This window comes from Pleurodeles waltl, chromosome 1_2 (genome assembly GCF_031143425.1).
Source record: "Pleurodeles waltl isolate 20211129_DDA chromosome 1_2, aPleWal1.hap1.20221129, whole genome shotgun sequence".
Taxonomy (NCBI): Eukaryota; Metazoa; Chordata; class Amphibia; order Caudata; family Salamandridae; genus Pleurodeles; species Pleurodeles waltl.
In genome coordinates, this window is record NC_090437.1 from 312,628,045 (window position 1) to 312,641,845 (window position 13,801).

The 13,801-nt window shown below is 41.8% G+C and overlaps 1 protein-coding gene across 1 annotated transcript in view; it reads right to left on the minus strand.

Annotated features, from left to right (window-relative positions):
- Nucleotides 1-1,853: 1,853 nt before the first annotated feature.
- UGCG (UDP-glucose ceramide glucosyltransferase) overlaps nt 1,854-13,801 on the minus strand; it is a 116,838-nt gene continuing 104,890 nt past the window's right edge. Inside the window, exons 8-9 of the mRNA XM_069238731.1 lie at nt 12,416-12,605; nt 1,854-4,326 (exon numbers count right to left, since the gene is read on the minus strand). Coding sequence (XP_069094832.1) covers nt 4,156-4,326; nt 12,416-12,605 — 361 coding nt within the window. The 3' untranslated portion in view covers nt 1,854-4,155. The remainder of the gene's footprint in view (nt 4,327-12,415; nt 12,606-13,801) is intronic.

The following is a 13,801-nucleotide window of genomic DNA, read 5'->3' on the forward strand; positions in this document are numbered from 1 at the left end:
AAATCTGTCCCAAAAAAAGGTGTATATGGTTTTCGTTGAGTAACATCTGACTGACACAGTGGCATCAACCACCTCTGGAGGAAAGTCCAAGGTATTCAGCATTCAAACATGAACATAGAGACTGTCAAGCCTTGGGCGCAGAATGCTGCCCTGCTGCTGCAGCAGATCCTCCCAAAGGGGCAGCCTTGTTGGAGGAGTTCTTGATACCATATTCTGTGCCCAATGCAGAGCCACCAAGATGACTTGGTTCCAGTCTTTTCTGATTTTCTTGAGAACTGAGGGCATGAGTGGTATCGGTGGGAAGGCATACAAAAGTCCTGAGTTCCACTCGAGGCAGACCGTGTCTCCAAGTGAGACACCTTGGAAACTCCAACACACGGAAGTACTGGCATTGCACATTCTCAGTGGTGGCAAACAGATCAAGCCAAGGTTCTCCCTATTCACCAAGGAGACCATGCGCCACCTCTGGGTGCAACTGCCACTCATGATCTGCTAGATGCCAAAGGTTGAACTCATCCGCCAATCCTGTGTGGTAGTTCACCATACGGAAAATTACTTGGTGGTCAAGTCATTTCCAAAGGCTCAAGCCCTGTTGCCCCCCCCCCCCCCCCCCCAACATGTTGCAGTACCACATGGCACCAGTTTTGACTGTCAACATCAGTACCAGTGTCCACCTGATGGACGGAAGAAAGGTTTTTAACGTCAAGCGAAAGGCCCTCAGCTCCAGAATGGTGATAGGTTGGCGGGACTCCTCCAGAGACCTGAGGCCTCTGATCTCCATTTCTCCCAGATGACTACCCCAACACAGAAGAAATGCATAAGTCTGTTAGCTCTGGGAGGGGCAAAAAAAGAAAGAGGGGTCTGCCGCTGGCCCAATCAAGGTCCAGTTACCACCACTGTAGATCTTTCGTAGTCTTTCATCTAAACATGACTGGAGATATTCCCTTGATGTTGGCTCCACTGAGACTTCAGATCCCACTGCAGAGCTTGTATATGCCACCTGGCTTGCTAGACCAGCAGGATGCAGGAAGCCATCATTCCCAGCAGCCACAGAGTTGACTGTGCTGAACACCAGGACCTAGGCTGAAAGATCCTCATCATAGCCTAAATGTTCTTGATTCTTCCCCAGGGGGAGAGGAGCATATATCGAACCATGTCTAGAATGGCACTGATGAAGGGCAGCATCTAGTAAGGCGCCAGGTGTGGCTTATGCACGTTGATAGTGAACGTCAAAGATGATAGGTTTGCCTTGGTCTGGATGTGTTTAACAACTGCCTGGGGCGAGCCAAGTGCAACTTGAATATGTCTCTACCAGATAAGGTGTTACTGAAGGTAGGTAACTTGTTCATCTGAGACTTCAAGTTGCGGATTCCTTACCTTAGAATAGCTACCCAAGCAATATTATACCCAGAGGTGGGTCTGCTAACCAAGATCATACTAGAAAGTCCTGCCGGACTGAATGGACGAAATACCTGTCCCTACGGACCTGATTGTCAAGGCAGCAGTGTTTGGTAAACAAATGCAGAAATGCCCATGTTGACGTCTGACAGATTTAAAGTACTGGAACTCAGTGTGCTAACGCAGCAGTTGCGGCTGTAGTTCTGGTAGAATGAGCACGCAAACCTTCAGGTGGTTGCTTCTTGGCCAGTGCATAGCAGATCTTAATGCAGATTACGACCTACCTTTGCTTTTCTGTATTTTATGTTGAATTTATATTCATACTTACATGTTTGTTTCCCTGCTGGGTTGGTTGTTATCTATGATCTTTCTTCAGTACTCAATACTAGTGAGTACTAAAAGTAAACCTTGGTAGAATTGTGATAGACAAAGTAAAAACAATACTAAAATAGAAGTTCTTTTGATTGTATCAAAAATTTATTTTAACAGAAACTCAGAAGACAATGATTTTTAAATAAACATGGTCTATTCCTTACATTTCTTCATTGGTACCTATGTTTAAGACAAGTTTGAATTAACAAAATACATGGAATTTTGTTTTAAGTTCTGCTTATGCTACCATCTTCAGCATTCAGTTGTATCACCTTTTCTTTCATTATGAAGATATGCAGTTTGATTCAGCAGAGCTGTTTTTTTCCTCTACGTAACACAGGCTCAAGTAGTGCAAAATGCACACATATAGAACAGTCATAATATCTACAAAACATTTTAAAAAACAGAAGTCTGTCCAGCCTTTTTCTTCCTTTTTGTTTTTTTGTTAGACTGCCATTACTTTGATCCGCCACCTACTCAGCATCAAACGAAGCATCTTATTAGCAGTGCATGGGAAGGCATCAACCAAACTTCATTTTAACACACAAAAATATGCAAAGTCAACAGAACACAGCTGTTACATTTACATTACAAACAAAAATGAAACTTAAGTGGGTCACAACTAGACTGGTTTTCCGTGTGCAACTTCCTCAGGAAAGATCCTGAATCATATAAATGGTATGAACATGCAGCAAAAGCCCTCCCCGTGTAGAAAACAAATGCCCTTCAAACAAAGTAATGATGTCATAAGGCAGAGAATTATGTTAGACAGAACAGTTTGGCTTGAATAAAAGCTATAAATATCTTACATTTCCTGCAAATGTGCGCATTTAGCAGACAATGGACTGGCTCAGTAAATTGTCCAGGTTTCATAAATAGTTATTGCTAATATACTATAGATAGTGCTTACTGGCAAAGGCAGCATTAAGTTATGGCGTAACTGCCAAACTTGTCAATACTAGATAATAAACTAGTGTTAAGGACTATCGTCATGACTAGCATGCTGGTCCTTTGTTATGAAGAAAAAAAAAGATAAGCTTATATACAATTACATGAAAGGCTTGTGCATCCCCTGTTCAACTGTTACTCCTTGATAATTTTTTTGACTTAATAAAAACCAGTCCAGTTCGCCACAATTCAAGAACATTCAGTCAGAAAGCAGGCAAGTAAATACAGATAGTGAAGTAGCACATAAGAATGTAGTACACTCTGCATTACAGCTTGCTTATAATTTATGCCCCTTGAATCATACTGGCTGAGAACAGAAATCCCAACTGAAATATGACTAAATCAACTGCATAAGGTAAGCAACCCATCAGTAGACTGACAGTTAAATATTTTAAGGTTGTATACAATTCAGTTCGTATTTTTACTCACCCTGCCCTTTTTATTACATATGTATATATTTACAATAATTGCTGTGATTTTTTTCAGTTTACTGACAATGAACAAAATACATGCACTTTTTTTGCTTCAGAAGATATTACATACTTGTGTCATGAAATTACATTTCCATCAACAATATGACATTTTATAACAAAATAGCTCATGTAAAATGTTCTTGAACTGCAGTCTCTCAAACCTACTTGGACAATATTCACTTGCATATGAACAAAGAAAAAACACACAGAGAGAAAGGAGACGTGGAATACGGATGAGGGGATGGAAGAAACATCAGGCTAAAACTAGCTTGGGGGCTGGCAACATTTCACAGGATCAACCTGCGTGAACCCACCACCAGGCTATTCAAAACCATCAATCTCCACTAATTTACGGTTCATTGTACTGAAGAGAAATAGACTCAAATCCGTACCCTCCAGCCGGTCTACTCGTTCAAATTGTATTTGCCGGTTTGAAGGTACAGGAATGAAGATTCATATTTGCTCTGCAGAAACACGAGGTAGTACCTTTGCTAAGTGGCTCAGTAAGTGCAAAGGTTTAAAAATAGTGTAGCCGCCCATTTTATCAAGATACTGATCCGCCTGACAGAAGCACTTGTAATGGTGAAGGGTGCGATAAAAAGAGCTGACCAGAGCCATAAAAAAAAAAAAAGAACAAAAAATATATCTTAGAAGTATTTTTCAAGGTCGCACCCACATAATGTTCAGTGCAGTGCAACTACGTGGAACATGGGTCTAAGGGCCAAGTGCGGTCAATCTCCCTTGCACTAACAGAAAAAATGGGGTCCACTGTACAAGGTGGCAGAAATTAAAGATGGAATTTGCTTTCACAGATGCAAGTGCCATGCAAAAAATAAATTAATGGTGAGATACCAAAAAGATACATGTAATAAAACATTTCAAGTTACATATCATTAAAAGCATTTATATAAACATAATTTATAATACTTTTTTTTTTTTTTTTAACACGCAGTCCCAACCAAGGTTATACATCAAGGATCTCCTCGGCAGTGCCACCACAGCGTAACCTATACCGTCCTGTCCTCCAGCTGATCGTTGGGTCCCACAAGGCAGATAGAAAGATGTATATCGTCATGGATTCTCGAATGAACCAAGCTACGGCGTAATCGAGCTTTGAAAAACATAAAGCGCCACCCTGGGAATCGAAGAACAAATTACATGAAATTAATATTTAATAACTTTCAAGCCATTAAGTACAACAGTTAACAGTACCCAAGAAAAACAGCTTTTGTATAGTCTACACCATTTATGGCCACACTGGTCTCACTAACTGGTTCTATTGGCCAATATAATCTTTTTGGGTTAATCAAATATCCGGTTGCACCAAATAGCCTTTCTTAGAATAACAAACAATTAATAACAAACAATACCATAGTCTTTATTAATACAAAATAGAAGTCCAAGCACATGCCAAATATAAAAAAACAGAGGCTTTATAAAGTATTTGACTGTTTTTGCTTTGTGAAGCTGTGACATAGCACAGGAGAAGGGAGAGTGCTGTACACGTTTTAGAAGCATACATACATAACTTAACCAAACACCATTAGAGTAACTACACGGAAGTAGTTGCAGGCAGTACAATAAAGGATTTAGTGCAGCAAAACATATGTTGTCATTTTAGGGACTTTGATATGGTCACAAGCTAAGCAACAATCTTGGTGTACAGTGAGGATCGGAGCTAATGGAAAAACATGGAGAAACGGGTTTATCTGTTGCTTGAACCACCTCTGCAGTCCTGAGGTCTCCACAGTGTCTGTCTGTGTTAACAGGAGTTGATTATTAAGCTGAAGGTTAGTAGCCCTATCAAAGCAATGTGGCCTCCAGGGACTTCAAAAAAAGAAACGCTATTCGCTGGCGCAATAGCTCTCCACCACTATCTATATACACGTGTTCCAATCCCTTTAAAATCGAAACGTTTCAATCCTCTTCCTGCCTTTGCCACTAAAATTCTAACCATTCCCAGAAAGACTGCCTGACTTCATATCGGACAGCGTTGCTCTAGTTTTTGTAGTATACAGTAGAAAGAGGATGTAAGGAGTCTGAAGAGAGGTAAGGACTGTATGTAACATGGCAAGCTAAATAAGATGTTACATTTATGTAGCTCTTCACTGCCGACAAAGCACTGAATCACTTTTGGTCGACGGATAACACACTATTCTGTATGTAGCACTTGACATTTTGATTCTAAGTAAATCCTAATGAAAAGCACGTATAGATTCGTTGCTTATAGACAGTGTTATTTAAGGCAGTACAATTATAAGGAGGAGTGTTTAAATCTGTTTGATATACTCAGTTAAAATACAACACACCATGGCCCTATTTTGACTTCAAAGGTATGATGACAAAAAGGTGCAATAGTCCGATACATCATTTCCCCTATGAAACACAGTAGAAGGAACCTCAATGAACATTGCATTACTCTCAATATCTAACTTAGAGACGTTGAAGATAAAGGCAACCCTCCTAGTAAATTATCCAATGTCAGACCATGCAAATACTCACAGAGAGCCTCAACCAAGTGATCATAATTTCTAAGGGGATGGGGTACAATCTTATAACTTCATGTCACAATTATAGAAATCATTTCGAAAGAGAGGCAAACTTTGATTTTCAATTTGCAAAAAACTGAAACATTTATGATACAGGATACAGCGTGAGTGCTTGGGATTAACTCCTGGATATGAAAATACAGTCTAGAAATGAAGGCATGGGATGCAATCTCTTTGAAATGAGAATGCAGAACCATTCACAACTGATTTTAGCAGCACCAGACTATCTTGAAAATGATTAGATCTCAAGATGTTTTCATGCAATCTGGTGTATCTATGTAATCAATGTCGGAGTTAACACGTTCATCATAGTTACATGTTGATTAAGCCCCTTTGAGTTTCAGACAGCAGGTCTGGTCTACATTTAGCTTCATGAGATGGGCCATGATAGAGGAATTAGATCAAAATATGCAGAAACCATGAGAATCCTGGGCCACCAAAGATTTCACTTTCTTACCCACTGCTAAGAAGAATAGAAGATGAACAAGAAACAGAACAATCATATCGATTAAAATCACCCAGAGGACTTGGATGTCCACTTTTAGGATATTCCTAATAGTTGAGCGGAAAACACATATATTTACATTTACAGTGTTACTCAAAAATGTAAACTGGTATGCAGCATTTTTTGATCAGTCAGTAGGGCTTTCTTGGTTAATAATCTCCCAAAAACAATGTCTTCCGTTCATGATGCCTTGACAATACAAATATTGTACTGAAGAGAGAAGATGGCCAAAAGATTTTGAAGTTTGGAAACTACTTGACAATGCTCAGGACCGTCTCTGGTTGCTGAGGCCACATCACTTTGAGGTGTACTCTCAGGATGAGCAAGAACTGATAGGAGAAAAAAGAACAAAAAAAAAACACCCAGCACTTGTTTGAATCACCAATTCCTTAAGTCAGAAATCTCTGCTCTTGGTTAGATGTTATGTCTCTATAATCTGTTCAGAGCATTGGCCGCTATTAAGTAAGAATCTTTTCCTAGTGGAATCTTTGTATGCCTATAATTTATCTTTCATTGCTGAATGTGTGATAAAAGACCTCTGAAAGACTTTGGCCCTCATTATGACTTTAGCGGTCTGAGGACTGCCAAAGCAGTGGTGGCGGTCGGACCCTGCACTCCTGGCGGTCTGACAGCCATATTAGGACCCTGGCGGTCAGACCGCCAGGGGACCGCTGCCACCGCCAGGAACAAGGTTCCAGATGGTGTGGCGGCGGTCGGAGTTGTGGTCAGTTATGGCGGCGCTGAACTCAACCACACCATGCTGATCACAAGTCCAGTTTCTACCAGCCTTTTCATTGTGGTGGAGACCCCGCCATGAAAAGGCTGGCAGACATCAAGAGCTTGGGCCACAGGAGGACTTCTGCATTGCCTATGACCATGGCATGGGCAGTGCAGGGCCCCCCTTGCCCAGCACCTTAGGAAAGCACACTGTGCTATGGCACACAGTGTGTATTCGGAGGGTGCTGGGAGCACCCTCTGTGCGACGGCACTGTCCTTGGCACCATGAGGAGCCAACGCCAATGCCGCCGCACGGTTTCCACTGGGCTGACCAGTGGAAACCTCCGATTTCTGAGGTTTCTGCCAGTCAGCCCAGTGGAAATTTTGTAATTGGCCTGGTGGGGGAGACCGCCAGTTCCGCGGTAGTCTCCTCTCCACGGGGCTGGCAGACTGACGGTCAGCCCGCCAACCTCATAAAGAGACCTTAAATTTCAAGTCTTCCCTTGAAGCAGTGAGATAGTAGATTTTTATTAAGATGGCTCCCGGTGTCAATTTCCTGGGAGTCTCCACTCAACTATATCTAGGATCTTTTCATAGACAAACTTCTCTTGAAGGATTGTGGGGTCATTGTTTATCTGTAAAGACAACCTTGAGGTGATGACAATAGTGGCTCTGGGTAGCCTCACCTCCTCCTTTCCCTTTCCAGCACACTAGGAATCCACTACTCTAAACAGCTGACCTACTTGCTCAGCGCTCTTTACCAAGTATACCCAGGCTTGGATCCCGCACTCGCTGTTCCTCAAAACTCAAGCTGCAAATTACTAATGAGGCCCAACAAGGTTAAAACCAGAGTGGCTTGAATGAATCTGGCCTGCTGGTTTGGGTTGGACTGTTCCTACTGAAGACAGATCAAGCCTGATTTGCATATGGCTGGTCCGTGTCCGGAGTCGGAGTGGTAGAGTGAGCAACAAAAAAACAAGAAACAAAAAAAAGATTGGAACATGGTCTTGAGAGTTTGCCAGTGGTTGGCACTTTTGCAAACATTCTAGCCGTCATTTGTATTCACTGATTTTCAGAGCTACTAACAATCCAGTGTCTCAAGCATTGAATACAAAACTATTTCAACAAGAGAAACCCAAGGATCACTGGGGACCTGGGTAATAACTATTACAAAAACACACTGGTTCCTATTAACAATACTTTAGATGCAAAGAACCAAGTGGTGAATATAATTTGTTAGAAATGGGTTCTGTAGTTGGCAGTGGTTTGCACCCAGTTCAAGTAGGGACCATCACTCTAGTCAGGGTAAGGGAGTCACACAACTAAGATAACCCCTGCTCACCCCTTGATAGTTTTGCACGAGCAGTCAGGCTTATCTCAAAGGCAATGTGTTAAGTATTTGGACACACACACCATAAAAGTGTTAAAACACAATAAAACAGTTAAACACCACAAAAGTACACTATACACCAGTTTAGAAAAATATTTATCTTAGTAAAACAAAAACAAAACAACAAAAATACAACATACAAGAATAAAGGTACAAATTTTCAAAGATTAAATCTTAGTATAGCGCTTAAAAGCACAAAAGCTCCAACTGGGGTTATCAAGGCGTCTTGATGGAGTCACTTCCAACAGTCCGACGCAACTCGAAAGGGAGTGCGGGTCAGTCACGGAGTCGCACGGACCCTGGATACAGTCCCTTGGAAAATTATGAGGAAACAAAGATGTTGCATGGAGTTGGGGAGATGAGGCACAATTCAAGCCGGTGCAGCGTCAGTTCCTTACTGCTAGGCAGGTAAGGTGAGGTGTTGGTTCCTTATGGTTGCAGGGGCGGTGATGCGGCGTCAGTGGTGAGGTGCTGGTTCCTTGCGACAGGGTGGGGGTCGATAAATTCAGCAGGTCAAGATGTGAAACCTCGACTTTGCGGTGTCGCGATCACATCACGGGGCCACAGGTGCTGTGGCGGAGTCGGATGTCACAGATGTCGGTGACAAGGCACTTGGGATTCACGTTGTGGTGGGACTTCGATGGTGCTGCAGTGGCGTCCGGCCTGTGTTGCAGGTTGCGGTCATTCTACTCATCGTGGACCACGGCTCCAGTGCCGGCTGCGGTGCGGAGACAGAGAGCGGCGCTGATTCTAAAGCCGCTCTAGTGTCAATGTGCTTAGTTTTTTCCTTGTTCCACCAGAAATCACCCCCAAGGGCTCAGGAACTAGATTTGGCACCACTAAGCAAGTCAGGACTGTCAGCAAGAGAGCCCAGGTGCTGGCAGGTGAAGCCTTTGATGGCTCGGAGACTTCTTAACAAGAGGCAAGCTCGGTCCAAGCCCTTGGAGAACCTTGGAAAGGAGGATGTAGAAAGCAAAGTCCAGTCCTTTCATTCCCAGGATAGAAGCAGCAGGCCAGCACAACAAAGCAACAGGCAGAGTGGTTGTCCCTCCTACATCATCCAGTTGTTCTTCCTGGTAGAATGTCCTCAGTCCAGAAGTGTTCTAAATATGTGGTGTCAGAGGGCCAGTACTTATACCCATTTCTGTCTTTGAAGTAGGCAAACTTCAATGAGGAGTCCTTGTAGTGCACAAGACCTGGCATTTCCCTACCCTGGCCCCAGACACACTCCCGGGGGTTGGAGACTGCTTTGTGTGAGGACAGGCACAACTCTATTCAAGTGCAAGTGCTCCTCCCACCACTCTAGCTCAGGAAGACCCATCAGCCTGGCGAAGGGCCCTCAGGATATGCAGAGCACACCTCAACTCCCTTTATGTGACTGTCTAGAGTGAGTACACAAAGAGGTCAACTGTCATCCTGACCCCTATGTATATTCCACAGACAGGCAGAAGCACTGAATGGTTAAGTAAGAAAAAGCCTACTTTCTAAAAGTGGCATTTCCAAACTCACAGTTTGGAAAACCAACTCCACCTAAAGTGTATTTTAAACTGTGAGTTCAGAGACACTAAACTCCATATCTCTATCTGCTCCAAATATATCTGCTCCCAATGGGAAATTACACTTAAATGATATTTCAAGGCAATCCCCATGTTACTCTATGGGAGAGATAGGCACTACAATAGTGAAATACTGGTTTTCACTATCCGGACATGTAAAACACACCATTAAGTGTCCTAACTTTTAAATACCCTGTACCCTGCCCACGAGGCTATCTTGGGCCTACCTTAGGGGTAACTTACAGGTAATAAAAGAGGAGGTTTGGGCCTAGCAGGGTGTGCATTTGCCAGGTCGAAATAGCAGTTTAAAACTGCACACACAGGAACTGCAATGGCAGGCTTGAGACATGTTTGCAGGGCTACTCATGTGGGTGGCACAATCAGTGCTGCAGGCCCACTAGTAGCATTTGTTTTTGAGGTCCTGGGCAGAAACTGTGCACTGTACTAGGGACTTACTAGTAAATTAAATATATCAATCATGGACAAACCAATCACCCGGAGTCCTAAAGCCAACAACAATGGGTCAGAAAAAATAGGAGGAAGAAGGCAACAAGTCTGAGGATAGCCCTGCAAAAAGGGCCAGGTCCAACAGCATTTATTCAAAATAGTAAATGAAAAGCATTTTTAAGACACACAGAATAGTGAATATTGGTGCAAAACAAAATTCCTCAGTGCTCTTTTGAGATCATACACTCAAGGGATAAATCGTGATCAATAACTGTATCAATAAATACGAGAACAGTAAGGCCTGTTAGAAGAAGCTCTCATGAATCACAGAGGGTCCATGGTTCTTAAAGTCAATAGTGTTTTGATCAGAATAAAAATGGGGGGGATCATCATCAGGACACGGGGCTACAAAGAGCCAGAGAGAAAGATTAAGAAGAGTAATACAGCTTCTAAAGGAAGTGGTCCGTGGTGGCAAGTCTCAAGAACAGGGTGGCCGGGAATGGCCTGAGCTGGAAATATGCTGGAAAAGTATGAGGGGCTCCAATCAGTGGGAAGAGCGTTCGGCGTGTGGGGTCTGGGTTTCAAGGCTGACTGGCAGCCTGCAGTCCTTTTGGGATAATGAGTTTTCAAGGGAGATTGCAATGGGTATCCAAGCAAGTTCCCAGCTCAGGCCATTCCTGACCACCCTGTACTTGAGATATCAGGCCGTGCTGTTTTTGTGTTTGTTGATACACTTTTAGATCACAATTTATCACTGGAAAGTAACACCTTGAAACAGAGGACCGAGCACTACCAAAAGCTGCATTGGTGAATGACAGTCTGGCTGTGAGTTTACTGTATGTAGCTTAAATCTATGTCACAAAGTTCACACCCAAATCTGCTTTTCTAACTGCTGTTTTAATCCCCCAAATTATTCCATGCCAAATAGATTACAGTGGTCACTTTCCTAATGGATGTCCATCCCTGCTGAATCCTTGTGGAGACTACCTTGTCTTCATGAATCAAAGCAGGTAGAAGGCTACCCGACTGATTGACTAAGACCACTGAAAAAATTGAAGTCCCTTTATTTAGTAATGAGATGGGCCTATAAGAGCCACACAATTTTGTCACTGTCCGCTTTGTGAATTATTGAGATCACTGCATCCAACCAACTCTTTAGCACCATACGTCTTCGGAATTTAGAGACTATTACAATATATTATAGAGAATTGCACTACAAAGCTACTGCTCCCTATAGTCTTTACACTTTCTGTGTTAAAAGTATGTTTTACATCATTGGGGGATCGATCAGCCAATTTAGCTGTGAGTATCATTTTGGGGGAGCTGAAGGGGATGAGGGATACATCTGGATTAGGCTTGCCAATTATTCTGCAATCTGAGGCTCTTTTCAGTTAAATTTGGAGGAATAAAGTCCTAAACTCTAAGCAAATATCAATAAGGACCTCAATTTCCTGTAGTCAGTACCTATCCATTCTCAAAGGAATTTTGATTTTTGAAACCACGACTCTTTTCAGCATCGGTAATCAGGACCTCCCAATACTGGTTTAATGCCTTAGATCTCAGACAAATCTTTTTTCAGATACTGCTCTTACATGGAACCGGTTTTCCTATACTTGTGCCCATTTCATACTGATGTAACTGCCTCCTTTTACTTGTTTTCATTTACATTTTAACACACAGATATCGAAAGATTAAATCAGCACAAGTGTTGTTTTTAAGCTGGATCACCTCTGAACTGACAAAAAGGAAAAGGAAAGCCCAGATGAAATTGTCCTCATTAAATAAGCATTTGGGTACAGATCTTCAATATTCACGAATATTAATAAAGATCTCATAATAGAGAACTAGCTGTGGATTCCAACTTACTTACACATATACTTTCTGAGTTTTCATACTTACCGTTGCCAGTCGTTTCCCCTGCTCCTATAAAGGTTCTGATGAATCAAAAGTCCCAAAACAATCCCTGAGAAAGCACACTTCGAATTTGAATGACAGTGCCTGACAAGCTGGCAGAATAGAAAACAACTTAAAAATCCATGCATTTAAACTGGGACACATACCTGGACACCTTTCAGTTGAATGTAGTCAAAGATGAACCATGCCAAGCAGTGGCACATAAAAAACACCATGATGTCCCACTTGAAAATATGATGCGCTGCCCAACCAATAATCAAACTGGCAACAAAACATTCGGAGATGGGTTCACAGACAATTGTAGCAGGCAGCATGTTTATTCGTAGTTTGGCCCACCTGAAACAAACGAAGAGAAAGGAAATCTGAATTGTAAAATTTCACTGACAATTTGCTGCAATGAGCCATAACCATGTTTCTTTATTTGTCAAACACCCACTTACTGTAGCCACAGAAATACTGTATATGGTACCTGCACTGATTCATATGGGATCTTTTTTAAATACTGTAAAACTGATGAAATCCAATAAAGCGATACTTACATTTCATTCTGGTTTTAAATATTGTACTTAGAATCCATTGGCTACAATGGGAAACTAAAGATAACTTGTGTTACACATACTGACAATCTGTGAAAATTAAAAATTAAACATGATTCTAAGCAACATTTATGTAGTCACCACTCCGTATTATGTCTACAATAGCAATCAAAAAACAAAAAAACAAATCATCAAGGACAGATATAGGCTTCCACGAAAATAGTATCCAACAAATATGCACTGAGATAAAACATTCATGACACTATAACCAGCAACAATGATAGCATATCAAAAGATGGCATTCACAACAGTGCTCTGTGGCCGTGCGCAATCCCGCTGATTGCTAGTGGCTCCAAAAGGGGCAAGATGGATGTGCATGTTTGTCTGGGACTTATTATGATGAATGTATGTGAACCCAACACGGTGTAAGCACTTTTGAATGCTTACAGAGGGGTATTTTAAAAAATCTAGATCATTATATGATGTTAGAATATTCCTCAAGTGAAAACACTATTTTTCGCAATCTAAGTATAAAGGGACAATGGTTGAGCTTGAACCGCAAAGCATCATCAAGTGTATATATCAGTCTTGCCTATTCTCATCATGGGCTGGCCTCTTAGTTCCTTTCAGTGGAAGATCTAAAAGGCATGAATCCTCATTACAATACGCAGACAGTGGCACTTGATACATAGCAGTCATAATGGAAAACAAAACATTACTTACTTGAAATCCTTGTTCTCAATCATGATTATCTTCTTTGATTGAAATTAAAATCACTTGGGGTCAAATTCATAAAGTCATGTAAAAGGACAGAAAATAGTACTCCTGTAGGACTTTTATGGGCTCTTACATGACTATTTGAGTGGGTCCCAAACATCAAAAGTGGGAATATTTGGGTCATAATTATAAACAGTTACAACAACTAGATAGGACTGGGCACTCTTTGCACTTCTACTGATAAGCAGTTGGACATTTTGGGCTGATTCACAAAGACAA